Here is a 20,752-nt window from a genome sequence, read left to right on the forward strand (position 1 = left end):
AGAAAGGAGCTCGGTGTCTGTTCCGTCCTTGTGCCCTGTGTATGCGCAGGTGGTTCCATCACGGACAGAGAAGGTGATGCTTTGATACAACGGGGAAGAGGATTGAGTTGCATAGAGTACACGGGAGGCTATAAAATGAAAATTAAACAAAAAAAACAAACCAACTGTTTGAGTCTTTACCTTCAGGAGTCCCTTTGCAGCACAGGAAACGTGACAAGGAAATATAGCCGGTGGCAGCGTTCCTCAGCAGGGGTGGCATTGGCAGAAAAGCCTTTGCACAGACAGGAGGGAAACAAGGAATGCTGCTATAAATAATGTTTATGGGGGGGATGATGGATCTTCCTGGCTTGCTAATTTCTAGTTCAAGTCAATACAGCCTTGAAAAAATCGACCCATAGAACTCTCAGCATCATAATTATTTCCCCCCTCCTCGCATTTTTGCAGATGTCCTTTATCGGTACCCAAAATATCTTCCTCAGTCCTGTCTACACCTGCTGCAGGACACCTGAGCTCCCTAAGCGGGAATGAAAGCAAACCGCTTGATTTCATGGCATCAGTGGCTTTTGCAGGCTGCGGTAGTTCTGTCCAGACACTGCAGAGCTCAGTGTAGATTGAAACCGGCCCTAAGGAGTTAAAGCTTGTGTGCCAGGATGTGATCTGGTAGAGAGCAGCGTAGGGGAAAGGGACCTGGGGGCCCTGGGGACAGGACAGCAGGGTGACCATGAGCCAGCACTGGGCCCTTGTGGCCAGGAAGCCAATGGGACCTGGGGTGGGTTAGAAGGGGGTGGTCAGTAGGTCAGAGAGGTTCTCCTGCCCCTCTGCTCTGCCCTGGGGAGACCACACCTGGAATCTTGTGTCCAGTTGTGGCCCCTCAGTTCCAGCAGGACAGGGAACTGCTGCAGAGAGTCCAGCGCAGCCACCAAGATGCTGCAGGGAGTGGAGCATCTCCCGTGTGAGGAAAGGCTGAGGGAGCTGGGGCTCTGGAGCTGGACAAGAGGAGACTGAGGGGGGACTCATTCCTGGGGATCAAGATGGAAAGGGGGAGTGTCAGGAGGATGGAGCCAGGCTCTTCTGGTGACAACCAGTGACAGGACAAGGGGCAATGGGTACAAACTGGAACACAGGAGGTTCCACTTAAATTTGAGAAGCAACTTGTTCCTGGTGAGGGTGGCAGAGCCTGGCCCAGGCTGCCCAGGGGGGTTGTGGAGTCTCCTTCTGTGCAGACATTCCAACCCGCCTGGACACCTTCCTGTGTAACCTCATCTGGGTGTTCCTGCTCCATGGGGGGATTGCACTGGATGAGCTTTCCAGGTCCCTTCCAACCCCTGACATTCTGGGATTCTGTGGGAGCAGCTCCCACCTCCCAGCCCATTCACGCTTGGCTGCTCCTGTGCACCGCGCTGAGCTCCGCGGGGCGGCCGTGCCCTACATAGCGCTGGCCTAATTTGTGCGCTGTGCGGCTGATCCACTGCCGCCTGTTCGGGTGTCCTGCTGGAAGCCAAACCAACCAGGAAAAATATCGGCAAACGCTTCCGCTAGGAGTATTTGTGGCGAAATTTGATGTTCTGAGAGCGCGGGTTGTTCTTCTGTGAATAGGCTAATGCTCATCTAGCTTCTGATTGTGCTTCTCTACATCACAGCTCCATTTTTCTCGACCTCTGTAAGTTCTGATTGTTTCAATTGGTCTTATACTTTCAAAGGATCAAGTGCAGCGATACACAGTCTATGAATTCCTCAATCTTCAAATTGTAGGAAGCGTCAATCTCAACAAACTGATTGTGAAGGGAAGAGTATCAGCAGGCCCATTCTAGTCCCCCTGACGTAGTATCTTCCGAGACACAAGGCGACAGTGAATGTCCAAGTGAGAGAAGAATATGAGGACAAACATGTAACGATGACTTGATGTGTGTCCAGTGATCTGCAGTCCAGGAACCTCCTGAATCAGGGCTGGTGTCCTTAATAGTTTATTTCTTTTTAAAATAAAAATGACAAAGAATTCCACGGTTTAGATGCTCAGGTGAAGAGCTCCTTCCTCCCCATTTTCCTCCCTTTGCCGTTTGAGGTTACGTCTGTTACCTCCTGGTTCTCAAACAGCAAAACGGTGCCCACGCTTCCCTCAGTGACTTAATTCATCAACCTGCCCCTTTTGGCTTCAAAATCCTCATTTGTATCTTGCTCTTTTTTAATTAAGCTGAGCCTGGTGGATTTTTTTGGCTCCTGTTATTCCTGAAGGAATTGAGGGTGTTATGGCCAGTGCTACCGAACGGGGACACTCGGCGTGGTCCTCGTGACGGGATGCGATGGGAAGGGGTGTTGGATGATCTAGAGGGCTTTGGGACAGAACAAGTTTTGCTATTGTAACCGTCTTAATTTCATTGCTTCATTTTTGGTTTTTTTTTGGCTAAGGAGAGATATTGCAATGCAAAAAGAAGTAAAGAAGACAATATTTGTTTAATAAGACTCTTGCCTCTCTATTTTGTACAAAGATACATTCTTATAACGCATCCATGAAAACAACTGTTATAAAGTAGCGTTACAACTGGATTTTGCATCTACACGTGCATATATCAAGTGGAATAACTATAGTTTCCATTTCTATTTGCAAGCGCGTTGCTCTTCCATGACACTCGCAAGCCACAGGTGATGTTTTAATGCGTGTGTATTTCTTGTAGCTTTGCGCGACGGACAAAACGCTGGAGTTCGACAGAGACTTTCGCATCAAGCACTACGCCGGGGATGTCATGTAAGCTGCCTTTGCAGATATAAAGTTGCACCTTCTAATGTTGTCCTCTCGCTTTGAAATGGTACAATATTCTGATTTAACACTGCTCTGGTATGAGCCAGAATCGCTGTCATACAGAATTACAGAGCACGGGAATCGCTTATCAATTAAATCTTACGCTGGTGGCTTAAACAAAAGAATATGGGGAGGGAGGGTGAGGGCAAATGGTGCTTTGGGGAACAAAAAGGAGAGAGGAATAAGAACCAGCACTGCTTATGCAAGAGAGCTCTACTGAGCTAATAAAACCTGATTTAGTATGATTATATAACTGCCTTTCAACGCTCCGATCAGTTGGAGCAGACTCCAAATACAGGGTGGTGTTAAACCGAAATAAATATCAGCGCAAGGAACGTTCCCTGGTCGGGTTGAAGAGGTTTTGGTACCCGAAAGCTGCACAAATGTCTACAGAATGTGACAGGAACGTGGGGGAAGATGAAACCAAAGTGAATTATGCCCGGATGGTAGAAACCGCGCTGGGAAAGCTGCTGTCTGGGATATCACCCGAGGGGTTTGATGGTTCAGGATTCGTGTTGCTCCCTGTGCCAGCAGAATCTAAAGGGAGTTAACGAGGAGATAACGCAGGGTTTATTTTATTATTTTAGGATTCAATTTACCTTATATTTTTGAGGGTAACCAGTGTGATCGCACTGGAACTGGTTTGTTCTAGAGCCCTTGCTGAGAGACAGCCCTGATTTCAAATGTTTTTCCAAGAGGGAGAATATACAAGATGCCAGAGGTCACCATCCCTGGGGGTCGAAAAGAGGTTCATGGCCACGGTTAGAGCCAGGAGTGGGTTATGGCTGGATGCGGTGATCCTGAGCGTCTCTTCTATGATTCTGTGTTAGTGGTTGAACCTTCTGCAGTGCCAGGGGCTGGAGAATTTTGTAAAAGAAACCTGAAACGTGGAAATATTTGGAGATATTTGAGCCCAAACTGTGTTCTGTGGAGATTTGGGGTGGATCGTGCTGGGTTTAACTCTGAAATGATAATTTGGCAGGGTGGGATTTCTATGGGAAGAGAGGGGCAGACTAGATAAAATGGGGGTTGTTTCTGTGCTGGGCAGAAGGTCCAAATCTCCCTGGGTGACATTAGCACAGCAGGGACAGGTTGGGAAGCAGAGCCGGGTTCCCGATGATTCTATAGGAGTGTGAGATGCTGCTTTGCCATTAACTTTATTTTCCTTCTTTTTAGCTACTCAGTCACTGGATTTATCGACAAAAACAAGGACACTTTATTTCAAGACTTCAAGCGCCTTATGTACAACAGGTAGGGAAAGAATCTCAACGAGGTGAATTGAAATGTGATTTGTCAGAATCCTTTTTGATAAAGTGGATGCTGGAAGAGACGAACATTTTCCTGGCTGCTATTAATACCTTTACTGTGTGTGCAGTGAACAAACACATCCCTCTGGGATTTGGTCTTTGTGTATCTAAGGCCGTTAGTTTGATTTTTCAGGATAAAGTCTTTATATATTTTGGTTTTATTCTGATATAACCTTTGATTTAAATACATTTCAAGTCTTTGAAGCCAACTCAAAATAGCTGCGCAGAGGTTACCTGTGCTGCTTGATTTGTCATTAACCAGGTGTGTGGACCAGTTGCAGCTGTACCAATTACTGATCTCTCTTTAATTAGTGCTAATGGTGCTGAGCAGCATTTGATCAACAACAGATATCACCTGCCCCAGCTCGAAATCTCTCTTGAAAGGAAGTTTAGGAGAAAAACAAGCAAATAGATTTGAATCCTTTTCATATGTGCAGTGCCGTGAAAAACTTAAACCACGTAGTCACGTGTTATAAATACTAATTAGGCGAGTCAAATATTGAAACGTGTGTGTATATGTCAGTGCCCCAGAAAACTATTAATATAATGTTTTCCTGGATGGCTGGTATTAAATATGTTCTAATTCTTTTGTAACTGAGGCCTATCTCAACCTTTCAGAGGTGGAACTCAGCGAAAAAGAACCTGCAGCTGCCTTGACAACTATTTAGTATAGAAACTAGTACAGCTATTAACTTGGTTACAGTCCTGCTTACTCCCTTGAATAATCTTGCTCTTCATGTTTTTGAGACTTCACGTTCACCAAAAACCTGCAAAATATGTTCAATTTAGCCTCTGATTGCTGTTGAGTCTTTGGTAAAGACTGTTCCCAAAGGCATGATGGCACATTAAAGCGCACAATGGCGATTAGATGGCAGTAAATGCTTTCGGCTTTTGTCTCTTGTGGAGCTCTCGCCATCCATCATGGCCATTTTTCAGCCCTTCGTGAAAACGTAGCTTAAAATGTCTACATTATTTTATATATCGAGAACGGTGCAGAAATACAGCTTGAAATCAGATAGCGGATTTCAAGGGAGGATGGTGTGGGCTACGGCCTCGCTCTTTTGTGGTTTGATTAAATTATTGATGTTTGTGCGTGGGTAAGGCAAACTCTGCTTGGGATAGATCAATTTGCAGGATTTTTACTATCCCATTACCACACATCTTTATGTGAAGAGGAGAATGCATTTGTTGTTTTTCTATAATATTCAGTTGTAAGCTCGAACCGTGTGTTGCTCGAGAGGTATTTTACCCAGGAATGTTGTATTGTTTTGGCTGCTGCATTTTGAGCTGAAAACACTGGTAGATCTGCACAGAAACAGCTGTTGAATTCTGAATTGAGTGGAAATGCTGTTGGACTGTGCCATTAAAGAGCCTGTCTTTTAGCTCCAACCCCGTGCTGAAGATGATGTGGCCCGAAGGTAAACTCAGCATCACGGAGGTCACCAAGAGACCCCTGACGGCCGCTACGCTCTTTAAGAACTCCATGATTGCATTGGTGGATAACCTGGCATCCAAGGTAAGGATTTCTGTTCCAAAATCAACTCCAACTGATCATTAGCGGGGTATAGCTTCTCTGTGGAGCGGCTGCCACCTCCTATCGTAGAATTGTTGAGATTGGAAAAGACTTTTGATCATCAAGTCCACTGGAACCACTGGACCATGAGCCAGCGCTGGGCCCTTGTGGCCAGGAAGCCAATGGTACCTGGGGTGGGTTAGAAGGGGGTGGTCAGTAGGTCAGAGAGGTTCTCCTGCCCCTCTGCTCTGCCCTGGGGAGACCACACCTGGAATCTTGTGTCCAGTTGTGGCCCCTCAGTTCCAGCAGGACAGGGAACTGCTGGAGAGAGTCCAGCGCAGCCACCAAGATGCTGGAGGCAGTGGAGCATCTCCCGTGTGAGGAAAGGCTGAGGGAGCTGGGGCTCTGGAGCTGGACAAGAGGAGACTGAGGGGGGACTCATTCCTGGGGATCAATATGGAAAGGGGGAGTGTCAGGAGGATGGAGCCAGGCTCTTCTGGTGACAACCAGTGACAGGACAAGGGGCAATGGGTGCAAACTGGAACACAGGAGGTTCCATTTAAATTTGAGAAGCAACTTGTTCGTGGTGAGGGTGGCAGAGCCTGGCCCAGGCTGCCCAGGGGGGTTGTGGAGTCTCCTTCTGTGCAGACATTCCAACCCGCCTGGACACCTTCCTGTGTAACCTCATCTGGGTGTTCCTGCTCCATGGGGGGATTGCACTGGATGAGCTTTCCAGGTCCCTTCAACCCCTGACATCCTGGGATTCTGTCAATCAGTTGGAAATCTGAGCGGCTCGGTGGCAGATGAGCTTTGGTTGTGGCTGTGGGCTCTTGTGAAGATCTCGTAGGAGTTTTAGCTGCCATCCCTGCATAAAGAAGGTGGATTTGTGTTTCCTCTGTGACCAATGTATCTTCCACTTGTGGGAAAGTCAATCTCTCTTAGGTAATAATTATTTTATCAAATAAATAATAATCTATAACAAACCTCTTTTTGCAGAGGGCCCAGAGGATGTAGTTTTGCAGTAGAGAGATTCTCTTTCTGTCTTTCAGTGCCAAGGGACATCTGTCCAACCATAACCCACCCCTGGCACTGCCCCATGTCCTGAGAACCTCATGTCCGTCTGTCCAACCCTCCAGGGATGGTGACTCCAGCACTGCCCTGGGCAGCCTGTTCCAATGCCCCACAGCCCTTTGGGGAAGAAATTGTTCCTAAATCCAACCTCAACCTCCCCTGGCGCAACTGGAGGCCGTTTCCTCTGGCCCTAACACACGTCTCTGTCCAAGGTTCGGCGAGCGCTTGTGGAAAAACTTGATTTGCTTGTTTGTTGGAAAAATTATTCTAGGCACCTGTTATTTGTGAAAATAGAACAGTCAAGAGAATGCCGTGCGTGTGGTTTGAACGATTCCTGCGACTCACAGCAGGAGATGAGGAGTTTCAATAACACGTTATCCATCTTGAGACAGTAGGTACCAACATTCATCATCAAAGGCTGGCTGGCTTGTGTCAAAGGAGTTGGTTTCAGTCCATTTATTGTCAGCATCTGTCACAAATGCCATAACCAGGAACTGTTTCCAAGTCCAAGTTAAGCTTGGGAATTTAGTAGGAGGTTCCTGTGTGTCTCAGGACATTCCTTTCATGTTTCTTGCCTTCTCTAAACTTCCATTGAGAAAATTATATTCAAGATGGTGGGTTTTTCATGATTTTCTGTTGAATAGCGATGGAAAATGTTGATTAGAGCCTTTTATTTCCCAGAAAGTTTTGGATCCTGTTAAAGGGAAGACTCTGATTGAACAGACGCGTTTGTCACACTTGGGACTCTGCTCTTCAGAAGTTTCATGGCTAATGCTCCTCGCAGAACGGTGTTTGTAGGTACTTTGGTTTGCAAACTAAGTTATGTAGTCAAGCTTTAGCCATTTTTAGCAGAGAGCTTGGCTGTTGTACATGAAAAATTTGTTAAGACCCATCCTGAAGTCAAGCTTATCCTAAAGGGTCTGATTTTGGTGTGTCCTAGAAAGGAGAGGTTGCTTAGCTAAGGGTCCTGCACACAATCCCGATGCACTTCAAATGGAAACAAAAAGGCAGCGAGGTGATGCTGCTGCTTGGCCATTGTGCCTTGAGGATCAAACTGAGGTGGCTTTTCAGACATGTGCATGTTATTATAGCAATGAATAACCCCGGGCATTCCAGCCGTGTTCGCTGGACACCGGTTGTGCACAAATAAATAGTAGTCAGTGACTATTTGGATACTTGTCTCAGCTCTTTGGGGAGCAGGGGAACAATTCCCAGGCCAGTTTTAGGGCCACAGCTCCCTGCGGTTCAGCTACTGTCATTCTTCCCTTGGCTTGTGTTACTCATTTTTCCCAAGCTTAACTTGCCACCAGAGCTGTCCCTGCTCAGCGGTGACAACGTCCATGCGGCTGCTGCGCTTTGGACCCTGCAGGACGTGTTTTGTGGAGCCTGTGGTAACAGTCGGTGATAACAGCCCTCTGAAAACAGCGCTGAACAAACGCTGTTTGCTGCTGTGGTCTGAGGCAGCACAGGAATCAGGTTCCACAGGGAGAGGTAACATCAGTTCATCTTTGTCTCAGCTGTTCCTCAAGAAAACAAGATGAAGATAGACACGAATTTTCGTTTGAGCTGATGATTTATTAACGTTCCCGGAGCGTGTCTGGTGCGTAAGTGCTGTTCTCATCCGGGGATGTTCTTGCTTCCTTCACGTTTCTCCATAAATTGCTTTAAACCGTATTGATGTTTTCCAAACAGAACAGCAATCCAGGAGCAATTCACTGATACTCATTTGGCCTTCCCGAAATAACCACCTTTAAAATTCTGGTTTGCTGATGTTCCGGTTTAAATCTGGAACGTGGTGCTGAAGCAGAGTTCTGTGGTTCCCAAGTGGGCCAGGGGTTATGGGAGTGTCAGCGTGAAAACGTTGTTAACGCTGCAGGAACTGTTCCCAAATGTGATTTTAACCTCAGCTTGTGTCTACACGTGTCCATGCAAGCGGGAAGAGTCAGGAGATGTGGTTTAGGAGGATGCTGAGTTGGTGGTGGGCAGTGCTGCTACCAATAATACTCACATCCTTAGGCTTAGACTCAGAGTCTTTGGGGCAGAAACCTCTGGTAGGTAGAAAGAAGTGGGTTTGTTTTTCAAAAATCAACCACCCCAACCAAAACCCAGCTTTACAGATCTGCCGTGTAGCACTTCTCAAGCACATTTTACTGTTCTCTAGAGGGTTTGCTCTGTGATCTATTACTCCAGGTGGCTTTTCTTTTCAATACTGCCACGGGAAGTCCTCTGGCTGGCACGGCTGTAAATGATGAGCTTCTCTGGACGTGAATCTCTCTTATATTTTGGTCTTTGCTTTTTTTTCCCCTTAGTCTCTAACTCCCTTTGTGTGACTCTCCTTTCTTCACATCCAGGCTGACAGGCTTCATCTCCAGTAAGTGACAATGTCATCGCTGGCACTGCTGGGACACATCCAGCACAAATTTGGCAGCGCTGTGTCCCATCCCTATGAACTGAAGAAAACCATTTGTTCAGGGTGCAGTGGTTTAAAACCGGTTTGTGTTCTTTTGAACGCTTAAGCTAAAAATCTCTCATCTTCGTTAAAAAAACCAATCAGTTGCAATTAGGCATCTAACCAGCTTTCAGAACCGGGGGCTTTGTGTGTCTGTATTTCAGTTCTTCCATTTAGAAAATGCAGCTCCCAGGCTTGACAGCCTCATGGTGCAATAATGAGAGCGGCGTAATTATCCCCCTGAAGAGCTGAGGCTGGTGGGGTTGGAAGGATGGAATAATCTCCTTTAGAATTTACCCTGGTAGCTGTCATTGCTGTGAGGCGTTAATTACACTGTAATTGCACTGATGGATGATCTCCTGTCTGCGCAGGAACTTCCTAGTTCTGTTTTCCAAAAGAAAAAGAGCGTCTTGACTGCTGCCTTTTATATCCCGTGCACACACAGGCGCTTCTCTTTGTGCTGCCTCCAAGTCAGGGATTTATTGCTTTTTGCATTGAGATTTGGTGCATTTTTAAATGGCAAAGACGCAAACACCAACCCAAGCACCAGCCTTAGCGCGGTGAAGGGGTTTATTGGCAATAACTAATAGCTGTGAACTGCGGTGTCCCTAAGGAACAAGTGACGCCAAGTGACACCGTTCCCTCGAGTCACGGGGTGGGCTGCGCTTTCCTGACCTCGCGCTCCTAACGACTTGTTTAATTGGATCCTTCCAGTCTCAAGATGTTGCAGTTCTGTGGATCAAACAGAGATTTGTGGTATCAGTCTCGTCAAAGGATTGATATTCACCTGGACATCGTGATGCCACTGAGGGCAGATCTGGCCCGACCTGGCATCGCTCTGATGTTGGTGACCCTGTTGCTGAGATGGGTTTGTCCATAAGGGTCATGGATGGCTGGATGGAGAATGTTAGCAAGAGAGAATATGGAGAATAGCAAATAATTCACCTTCACAACCACTAACTCTTTCACAGCTTCTAAGGTCGGATGTAATTGCAGGAGTTCTCTGGATAACCTGCATTTTCCCCCAATGGCTTATTTCAAGTCATGTACGCTGTTTCCCTGAAAATAAGACAGGGTCTTATCTTAATTTTTGGTCCAAAAAGGGCTTATTTTCAGGACATGTCTCCTTTTTCCGTGAACAACAATCTACATTTATTCTTGAACAAAAATTTCTTCAAATATAGTCACATCATCATATTCTGCAACATCCTCATAACTCTCCAAACCCTGAATTGCATCACGAATTTCTCACGACTCTATTTCCTTTTTCCATCTACAACAATCTACATTTATCAATATTCATGAACAATAATCAACATTTATTCCAATGGGGTCTTTTGAGTGCGATTCTTTTGAGGTGTCTGTTTTTCCTGGTGAAGGGTCTGTCTGTCCTGCTGCATTATATTGCCTATTAATTTTACATTTTTCCATGTATAGCTGTCTGGACACTATTTAAATTGACTTTTTTAATAAACTGTAACTAGGGCTTATTTTTGGAGTAGGGCTTATGTTTCAAGCATCATCAAAAATCCTTCCCAGGGCACAACCCAGCTCTGCCCCGAAGGACAAATCACCACGTTCTGAGAGACTGTCGAGTGAACAAAGACCCTTGTAAACCTTCTACCTTCACCACAGAGATAATTTTCCAAAGCAAGCCCAAAAAGTTAACATGTAAATCTCTTCAAACTCTTAAATTGCAGCATCACATTATATTTCACCACTCTAACGAAAGGAGAACGAATAGAACAGGTAGGGCTTGTGTTGTCCAACACCTTCCCCAGAAGGTCCATTGACTGGTCTCGTTTGCTGGGATATGAGGCTTTACTTTTCCAGTTCCTCCAGATTTCAACCTGTTCATACTCATACTCAACGTATTTACTCATCTTTACTCATGTTTAGTGCGTGGAAGCTCCGCGTGCCTGTTGTTGGTGCTGTGTCCCTCCAGGTTACGGCAGGACTACCCAGGATATTTGTCGTGGAGGCACCCCGAGGTTAGTTTAAGGGACAACAGGGTAAACAGGGTTTTAGCACTCCAAAAGTGAATTGAATACAGGTTCGGATATCAGTTGAGGAAATTATTAAGGGGCAGCAACTAATACAACAGGAGGCCCACAGTGCGCATGCACGTGGCTTCACCAAAACAGTGCCGGAGCCGTCCCTGAGTCCGGGCAGAGTCCACACTGCATGAACACGGTGTGGGGTTATTTTAAAGGGACACACGTACTCGTATTGAGCACAGAAAGTGCACACTCGCGATTCTGCGAGGGCAAATTTATAATACACTCGCAATCCTGCAAGGAGAAATCCACGTGCAAATATGCACAGAATATTACACGTGCTTATGTGGAAGCACGGGGGGAAAATACACTTGCGATTCTATGAGGGTAAATTTACACACGTGCTCGTATTGAGCACGGAAAGTACACGTGCAAATGTGCACGGAAAGTATAAATACACGTGCAAATGTGCACGGAAAGTATAAATACATGTGCAGATGTGCACAGAAAGTATAAATACATGTGCAGATGTGCACGGAAAGCAGCTACACTCGCAGTCCTGCGGGGTTCATCTCCTCACCCCGTGGCGCAAGGCCAGCGGAGTCTCCGTCCCGGGGGAAGCGGCTCCTGGCGGCAGCGGCTCAGCTCGGAACTCCCAGAGATCCGCACAGGGGGCGGAACCTCGGCGAGAATCCCGTTTTATAGCCTGATCAGACCTGACTGTGGGCGTTCCAGAAGCTTCTCTGCACCCCCACACTGGCCGTGGGTGCCCCCGAAGCTTCCAAACACCCCCACACTGGCTGTGGGTGCCCCTGAAGCTTCCAAACACCCCCACACTGGCCGTGGGTGCCCAGCGGCTCCCTGGCGCCTCTGTGCTCCCTTCTCCTCTCTGTTAACGGCCCTGGCCGGGGGCTCTGGGGTCAAACAGAAGCAGCTGTCGGCCTCAAGCAGCAGAGAGAGGAGATGTGTCTACTCCTTCCATATCGAAGGAGGGAGGGGGAGAGAGGGGTTTGCATTCTGCCACAATATTCTTCAGTATTACTGAAGGGAAAACAGCAATTTTGAGCCTTTCGTATTACCCTGAGATTAGGTAAGTGACTTAAAATCCTAGAAAACAGGGCTAAATCTTAGACAAATCATAGAAAACAGGGCTAAAGGGAACGGTGGGAATGCACCCCCTGTTTGAGGATACCTCTACTTTTCTATTCAGGTGCTTGTTCAGGCTGTTCCTCTCCTTTCCACAGACATTCTGTTCCCATTCCTCACTCTCCTGATGCCTAAGCTGAATTTTTTACACTAGAGTTAAACTCACCGCTTCTTTATCCTAAAACCGAATATTTCCTTTTCTTCATTTCTACCCTGTAAGTCTATAAAATTGAACATCAGGGTTGTTTTGTGGCTCCTCAATCCTTCTTGACTAAATTAATATTTCCTCTGAGTCACATTTGCCCCGAATGCAATGGGATCTTCAGATGGGTAGAAATCTGTTGGCTTCTTTTTTCTTACAGTTTTCCTGCCCCTTTCTTAGAAAAACACGAACCTGACTCATGTTCAGCTGGAACCCCCAGGTCTTTTTTTAGCCCTGCTGTCAAATCAGTGCTTCACTCTTTTATTATACAACTATTTCTGCCTAAATGTGGAACTTTGCATTTGTCCTCACTAAATTAATCCTGTGTTGAAACCCTCCAGTGGTACAGCCTGCAGAATATGCCAATCCAAGTTCTACTTGAGAAGTAATGTTTATTAAGGTTATAAAAATACACTTTTACCTTGAAAAACTAGCCATGACACTTTATGACACTTATTAATTGCTTTTCCCCCACCAATAAAGTTAGAGGTGGGATAGCAAGGGCTAACAATGAAGAGAAAGGAAAAAATGGACTTGAAACTTTAAGCATATGCTTAAAAGAGTTATAGCCGCCCTTCACAGGCTGCTGCTCATTATAGACCGCGCCAGCCTGAATGAAAATTGCCTTTAATCTCAGAGAAATAAAAGTAACCATCAAAACCAGTCTAGCGGGACCGTATATGGGGCTGGTCTCATGGGTGCTGGCTGGTGACATGGGGACTCTGTCCTAGCAGGGCTGCTCGACTGTCCTGGGGAGCAAAGACACCCGTCCCTGTCCGGCCAAGGTGATGCAGACAGAATCACGGACTGGATGGGGTTGAAGGGATCCCTGTAGATCCCCAGCCCCACCTGCTCACGCAGGGTCACAGAGCAGATCACACAGGATCCCAGGGGGTTTGAATGTCTCCGAGAAGGAGACTCCACACCCGCTCTGGGCAGCCTGGGCCAGGCTCTGGCACCGCAAAGGAAAGAAGTTTCTCCTCGTGTTCAGATGGAGCCTCCTGTGTTTCAGTCTGTGCCCGTTGCCCCTCACCCTGGCGTTGGGCACCACTGAACAGAGTCTGGTCCATCCTCTGACACCCACCCTGAGATATTGATCCATTGAGCAGATCCCTCTCAGCTTCTCTTCTCCAGCTCCACAGCCCCAGCTCTCTCAGTGTCTCCCCATCACAAAGATGCTCCAGAGCCCTCAGCATCTTTGTGTCCCTCCCTGGACTCTCTGCAGTGGTTCCTTGTCCTTCTCAAACTGGGGAGCCCAGCACTGGCCCCCGTTGTGCAGATGTGGCCTCCCCAGGGCAGAGCAGAGGGGGAGGATTCCCCTCCCTGACCTGCTGCTCACACTCTTCCTCACACACCCCAGGTCCCATTGGCCTCTTGGCCACACGGGCACATTGGTGACTCACGGTCACCCTGTTGTTGACCAGAACTCCCAGGTCCCTCTGCAGAGCTGCTCCCAGCAGGTCCCCCCAACCTTTGCTGCTGGGGGTTCTTGTTATTGATTATTATTGGTTATTAGACAGAGGAACTTGCGTGCTGGTGTCTTGTGTGAGTCCTGGGGATGGTGTGGAGCTTGTGGTGTCGAACTGGGCTGGGAAATGGTTTTGCCCTGCACAGGGTGGTGTTCAGTGATTTCTGTCCTTCAAGGGTGTTGCTACGGGCTTTAGAGGACCTAATTCAGCACAGTTTAAAAATGATGGAGTAATCCATGCTGCTTTTAGCTGTTGGTACTGGAAAAGCTGTATCTGACAATCAGGGCAATGAATTACATTTTATTCTGTCTTTTATGAAGACTCTTTGTTATTGTCCAAGTCTGTAGAGCAGGGGGATGTGGACCTGGTGCTGGTACATAGCAAAGGTCAATTGAACTCGACTGAGGAGCATGTGGCTCCTGGAGCAGATCAAATCACTCAGGTGACTGGGCTGGACTGACATCTCAGTGTTTTCATGAGGAAGCAGTTGCAGCTGCGTAGACTCTTTTCTTTGAGTGAAACTCGTTTGATTTGTCCCCCTAGGAGCCCTATTATGTCCGGTGCATTAAGCCCAATGATAAGAAGTCGCCGCAGCTGTTTGATGAGGAACGTTGCCGGCATCAGGTGGAATACCTTGGCCTCCTGGAGAACGTGCGCGTCCGCCGAGCGGGGTTTGCCTACCGCCAGACCTACGAGAAGTTCCTGCACAGGTAAGGACAGTGCCAGCAGTGACAGTGTAAGTTGGGGAACAACCTGTTGGGGAAAGGGACCTGGGGGTCCTGGGGACAGCAGGGTGGCCATGAGCCAGCACTGGGCCCTTGTGGCCAGGAAGCCAATGGGACCTGGGGTGGGTTAGAAGGGGGTGGTCAGTAGGTCAGAGAGGTTCTCCTGCCCCTCTGCTCTGCCCTGGGGAGACCACACCTGGAATCTTGTGTCCAGTTGTGGCCCCTCAGTTCCAGCAGGACAGGGAACTGCTGCAGAGAGTCCAGCGCAGCCACCAAGATGCTGCAGGGAGTGGAGCATCTCCCGTGTGAGGAAAGGCTGAGGGAGCTGGGGCTCTGGAGCTGGACAAGAGGAGGCTGAGGGGGGACTCATTCCTGGGGATCAATATGGAAAGGGGGAGTGTCAGGAGGATGGAGCCAGGCTCTTCTGGTGACAACCAGTGACAGGACAAGGGGCAATGGGTGCAAACTGGAACACAGGAGGTTCCACTTAAAGATGAGAAGCAACTTGTTCCCGGTGAGGGTGGCAGAGCCTGGCCCAGGCTGCCCAGGGGGGTTGTGGAGTCTCCTTCTGTGCAGACATTCCAACCCGCCTGGACACCTTCCTGTGTAACCTCATCTGGGTGTTCCTGCTCCATGGGGGGATTGCACTGGATGAGCTTTCCAGGTCCCTCCCAATCTCTGACATCCTGCGATTCTGTGCCAACGGGGATGTTGGACTGAGGTGGATGATTTGGGTGAAGAGTAAGTTTTGAGTCTTGGGCTTGTGGTCCTGGCTCTGGAGCATATTATTGCTGTTGTGTTTGGTTTAATATCTGCTGTTGGGTGTGATAAAACCCGAGTCTAACAGGAGCTCTGGCTGCTCTCTGTTTTGTGGCAGCAGGTTTGTTTCGAGGTGGCACTCGGGCTCAACATCTTTGTGCTCAAATTCATTTGCAGTGTTACTCTCTGCAGCAGGGATGTGTAACGCGGTTCTTCCCCAGAGCGTAACCCTAAAACCAGAGCTAATTAACTTCTGTTTTCTCTCTGAACATTGGTTAATTGTCGCAGTGAGAGGGACTGGCACAGTGACATTATCCGTGTGCAGGAGGAAACCTCTGGACTTAACAGCTGCAAGTTTGAAAACAGGATAATAATGAGCCCATTAAAACATGTTTTTGATAGTTCTTGCCCTCTTAATTCCTACCAGATTTGTGACAAATGAAATGGTTTAGGTTGAAATTTGTCTTGCAGCTTCAGCAAATTAGCACAGGTACTGAGAATTCAACCTCTTCCTGATGAAATTGTGAATTGATTTTTACTTGTGTCATTGAATCAGGTGAGAGAAAGGCCCTGAGGGTAGAAAGATATTAAACTATTCAAGAGGGTGGGATGTCAAATGTTAGAGACAAAGTGCTGCTAAAAGATCTTCTGCACATTTGCCTGGATATTTCGTGATACCTGAAGCGGAACGAAAGGGTCCGACTTCCTAAATCCAGCCTAAGTGCTGCGTGTTGGTTTCTTAACCATTCTGCAGTGTGTGCATCTGTCCTCACGCGCGGCATCTGTTCCCACTCCTAAGATTGTGGAATTACTATTAATACAAACAGCTGCTTTGCTTTTAATGACTGTTTGAGGAGCTCCTGGAAGCTTCAGCCCAGAATTGGTGTTAACGGCCAGGGAACTAAATTAGCACATGGCAACTGGTGCGGCTTTTGGGCTTTGGAACACGTGTCGTGCTGGAGCTGGAGGGGGATTACAGGGTGAGTACGGACACGGCGGCTGGTACCGCGGGTCCCGTCTATGCCGAATTGTCTAAATTAAAAGAAAATAAATTAAAAAAATAAATACATATATATATATATATATATATATATGAAATCATCTGGTCTGGCTATTGTTTCTTTTTGGTATTTCCAAAATGATTTCTTCCTTGTGTGAGAGGCGATTTGGGGACGTAACTTCACCACCTGTTCGCTCCCGTTTGCAAACGGTACCGTAAAGGTTCAGTCCCACCAGGGGATATTTAAATCCCTCACGGGCCGTTGAAGTTTTCAGCTATTTCACATTTTCTGAGCCCGGAACCTGCGCTTTGTTTTGCTGATCGCTCTTAGAGGGGACAGCAGGTATAAATAAGGACATATAGAAATGAGAGATACATATATGTGTCAATATATATATATATATATTTGAGTGCGCGTATGCCTATTTTTTATATATGTGTGTCTTTAAGAACTTATGAAAAGGAATTTTCCTTTTGGTAGACAAAGACTTTGTTGCTATTTAGCCCTAAAATACTGTCAGGTAGTCAATATCTCTTATTTATCATTAGCAAATTAAGTGAAGCAGAGCTAATTCCATTAATAAATATCCTTTTCGAGCTTTCCTTCAAATTAAGAAGAGTTTTACTTGAGCTGCCCTTACCAATTTGTAGCAAATAAGATCTAAGTGTTTTTTTAGCGAATGAAGAGGTTTTGTGCGTTCACTTGGTAACTGTGTGTTCCGATGATGCGTCAAGCGCGTCAGGCCCGTGTGTCTGAAACAGATGCGACGCCTTCTTTTGTTTTAATTGCTAATTTGCTATCAAAAATAAAAGCCGATTGGATTTTGGGAAGGGGCCCAACAGGCCTACGTGGGCACGGCCATGGTGAGAATAACCCAAGCCTTCCCCAGCAAGGACACGACACTGGAAATGCTGCTGGGGAGAGAAGAGCGCGGCCCTGCTTCACGTGCAGACCCGATGTTTTGTAATGAAGCTTCATAATTGAGCGGCTCCCAAAAATCTGGAGTTTTGGGAGAGCCGCGCTGGGGATCAGGAGCTCTTGAAGCCGCCTCGTGTGTGTTAGTCGGTCCCGGGGTGAGGACGGAGAAGAAGGAGACGCGAAGTTAGTGTAGAAATGGGTGTATAATGTATAAATGACCTTGAGTGCTGTCGAGGTCTCTTGGTGGGAGAGGGGAAGGGTTGTGGTGTCAGCGAGCACATTGATTGATGTGCGGTTGTAATTACCAGCGAGTTGGGACCTGTTGGAAGAGCGTAGGGGAAAGGGACCTGGGGGTCCTGGGGACAGCAGGGTGACCATGAGCCAGCACTGGGCCCTTGTGGCCAGGAAGCCAATGGTACCTGGGGTGGGTTAGAAGGGGGTGGTCAGTAGGTCAGAGAGGTTCTCCTGCCCCTCTGCTCTGCCCTGGGGAGACCACACCTGGAATCTTGTGTCCAGTTGTGGCCCCTCAGTTCCAGCAGGACAGGGAACTGCTGGAGAGAGTCCAGCGCAGCCACCAAGATGCTGCAGGGAGTGGAGCATCTCCCGTGTGAGGAAAGGCTGAGGGAGCTGGGGCTCTGGAGCTGGACAAGAGGACACTGAGGGGGGACTCATTCCTGGGGATCAATATGGAAAGGGGGAGTGTCAGGAGGATGGAGCCAGGCTCTTCTGGTGACAACAGTGACAGGACAAGGGGCAATGGGTGCAAACTGGAACACAGGAGGTTCCACTTAAATGTGAGAAGCAACTTGTTCCTGGTGAGGGTGGCAGAGCCTGGCCCAGGCTGCCCAGGGGGGTTGTGGAGTCTCCTTCTCTGCAGACATTCCAACCCGCCTGGACACCTTCCTGTGTAACCTCATCTGGGTGTTCCTGCTCCATGGGGGGATTGCACTGGGTGAGCTTTCCAGGGCCCTTCCAACCCCTGACATTCTGGGATTCTGGGATCTACATTCTCCCTCAGTGTAAAAAGGGTTTTTGATAGTAAGGGTGGGAGGGAATGACTGAGCCAGCATTACGGGCAGTGGTGTTTGCACAGTGTGGCAGTCACTGTCTGCTCCTTCGGTGAATAACAGAATTTGTTAGAAATGGGTACGGAAAGGGCAAACAACAAAAATTATGTGCAGAATTTTTGCATCTCGGTTTTCTGACAAAACAGTTGATTCCAGTTGGCTTCTGATGCAGAAAGGGAGCAAACCAGAGCTGTTGTTCCCTGCAAAAGAAATGGAAATGGAATGCTGAGAGTATGAATAATGGAACTGCCAAATCTCAGGAAGAGAATGGCGAGGTTTGGCATTTTGCATCAGTTCGGTGTTGATGATGTGAGCTCCTCACAAGGTTTTGTTTCTCAGCATCTCACAAATCAAACCTCTCTTATATTCATTTTCCTTGAATTTTGAGGATCATGATTCCTACACAGGTTGTTTCTATCTATAATGATGTTATTCTTATCTATAATCAGTTCTATTAGAATTTAGATCACAATTATTTCTAAGACATGTCAAAGATTGGCCTTCTTGGCCTAGATCATGCATTGACTTTTGTAATTTGCACCTTGGAATTGCAGGTACAAGATGATCTCGGAATTCACGTGGCCGAACCACGACCTCCCGTCGGACAAAGACGCTGTGAAGAAGCTCATTGAGTGTCACGGCTTCCAGCACGACGTCGCTTACGGCAAGACCAAGATCTTCATCCGCACGCCTCGAACCCTCTTCACCCTGGAGGAGCTGCACGCCAAGATGCTCGTCAGGATCGTCCTCTTCCTGCAGAAGGTAAAACTCGATTTACTGCATTAAAAACTCAGTTCGAGCTCCTTAAAACACTTTTGCTCCCTTTTCAGGCTCGTGCGCGAAAGCAACGAGACTTGGCCAATTGTAGAGTTTGATTACTGCTGGATTTCTTAAAGCTTTTCCAGTCGCGCTTTATAGCTGCATTGAGGTCTTGGTGTTGTGTGATGTACCACGAGCTATAGGACCTACAAGATTATTAGATACTGTTTAAAAAGTTTGCTCTTTACTCAGGGGTGCAGAGAAACGTAGAGGAGCTTTTATGGATGAGTGTGTAAGTGATGAACAGCCGATGTTGAGGCAGGTTTACATGTGTGAAAGTTTATTAGTGGATCTGTAGCTGATGGTATAGATCCATTTAATGGTAAAACACTTGAGGGTGCAGGGAAATGAGTGAGAGGGGAAGACAGAGTGAGAAAAGGGACAGGGAATGTTTTCCTTGGAGTCTGGCTGGGAAGAGAGGGGACGGGATCCCAAGAGACCTCAGTGAGGCCTTTCTGCACTTAAAAGCGGCTGATCGGAAAGATGGGGACAGACTTTTGAGCAGGGCCTGTTGAGACAGGACAAGGGGTGATGGTTTGAAAGTAAAGGAGGGAGATTCAGGCTGGACATGAGGAAGGAATTGTTGTCCCTGAGGGTGGTGAGAGCCTGGCCCAGGTTGGCCAGAGAGGTGGTGGCTGAACCATCCCTGGAGACATCCCAGGCCAGGCTGGACGGGGCTCTGAGCACCCTGAGCTGGTGAGGATGTCCCTGCTCATGGCAGGGGGGCACTGGGGGCGCTGAGAACGTCCCTTCAACACAAACTATTCCATGATTCGATGATCCGTCCGTGAGCATCGTCCCAGAGTGTCCTTTCTGGTGATCTCCCTCGTCATACTGTTCTGTTAATAATTATTGAGTTTTTATCAGAACCTGAGCAAAATCTCTATTGTTTTTTCTTATCATCCTCACTGGAGCATCCAAGGACCGGAGGCAGATGCTTGTGTGTATTCATTTATTAAGCTTTGAGCATCCATATTACTGAGTCCTCTAATTTAAACCAAAAACTACAGCCAAGAGGTACAGAAGGAAGGGGTGATTTGCGCACTGCTGGCCATCGCTTTGCATAAAAACCTGCTATAACTTGCAGAGTTAGAGCGCAGGAGCAGGGAAATCACTGCCCAGCTCGGGTGCAAAGGGAGCAGAGGGAAAGCAAACGAAGGGTGAGGTCTGTGCAACACGACCTGCGCACTTGTCCATCCCCTCTCAACATTGAGCGTGAGATCTTTCCGGGTTTACTCTTAGGATAAATTTTACATTCCATGAGTCCAGGACAAATCCACTCTCAGTCAGTCTTGGCTTCTGAAGGTCTTTAAGCCACGGCCGTTTGTTGCTCCTGAAGCACTGAGGTGCTTTTGGGGCCTACGACAACACCATAGGAGCTGGTTTTGGAGCTTCAAAAGCAGCAGATCCAGGAGGGGAAAACACACAAGAGCTGGTTTTAGTGCTCACCGAACTCTGCGTTCTGTGCCAGCGTCTGTCTGACAAAGGACAACGGCCTCTGACATTCACACC

At 47.6% G+C, this 20,752-nt stretch overlaps 1 protein-coding gene across 3 annotated transcripts in view; it reads left to right on the forward strand.

Annotated features, from left to right (window-relative positions):
• Positions 1 to 20,752, forward strand: part of MYO1D (myosin ID) — a 144,584-nt gene that overhangs the window by 48,133 nt on the left and 75,699 nt on the right. For all 3 annotated transcript variants that reach the window (XM_082070698.1, XM_082070699.1, XM_082070700.1), the window contains exons 12-16: positions 2,673 to 2,743; positions 3,974 to 4,048; positions 5,488 to 5,620; positions 14,495 to 14,661; positions 18,976 to 19,183. In XM_082070698.1, coding sequence (XP_081926824.1) covers positions 2,673 to 2,743; positions 3,974 to 4,048; positions 5,488 to 5,620; positions 14,495 to 14,661; positions 18,976 to 19,183 — 654 coding nt within the window. The remainder of the gene's footprint in view (positions 1 to 2,672; positions 2,744 to 3,973; positions 4,049 to 5,487; positions 5,621 to 14,494; positions 14,662 to 18,975; positions 19,184 to 20,752) is intronic.

This window comes from Streptopelia decaocto, assembly GCF_964273445.1.
Source record: "Streptopelia decaocto genome assembly, chromosome: 22".
NCBI lineage: Eukaryota > Metazoa > Chordata > Aves > Columbiformes > Columbidae > Streptopelia > Streptopelia decaocto.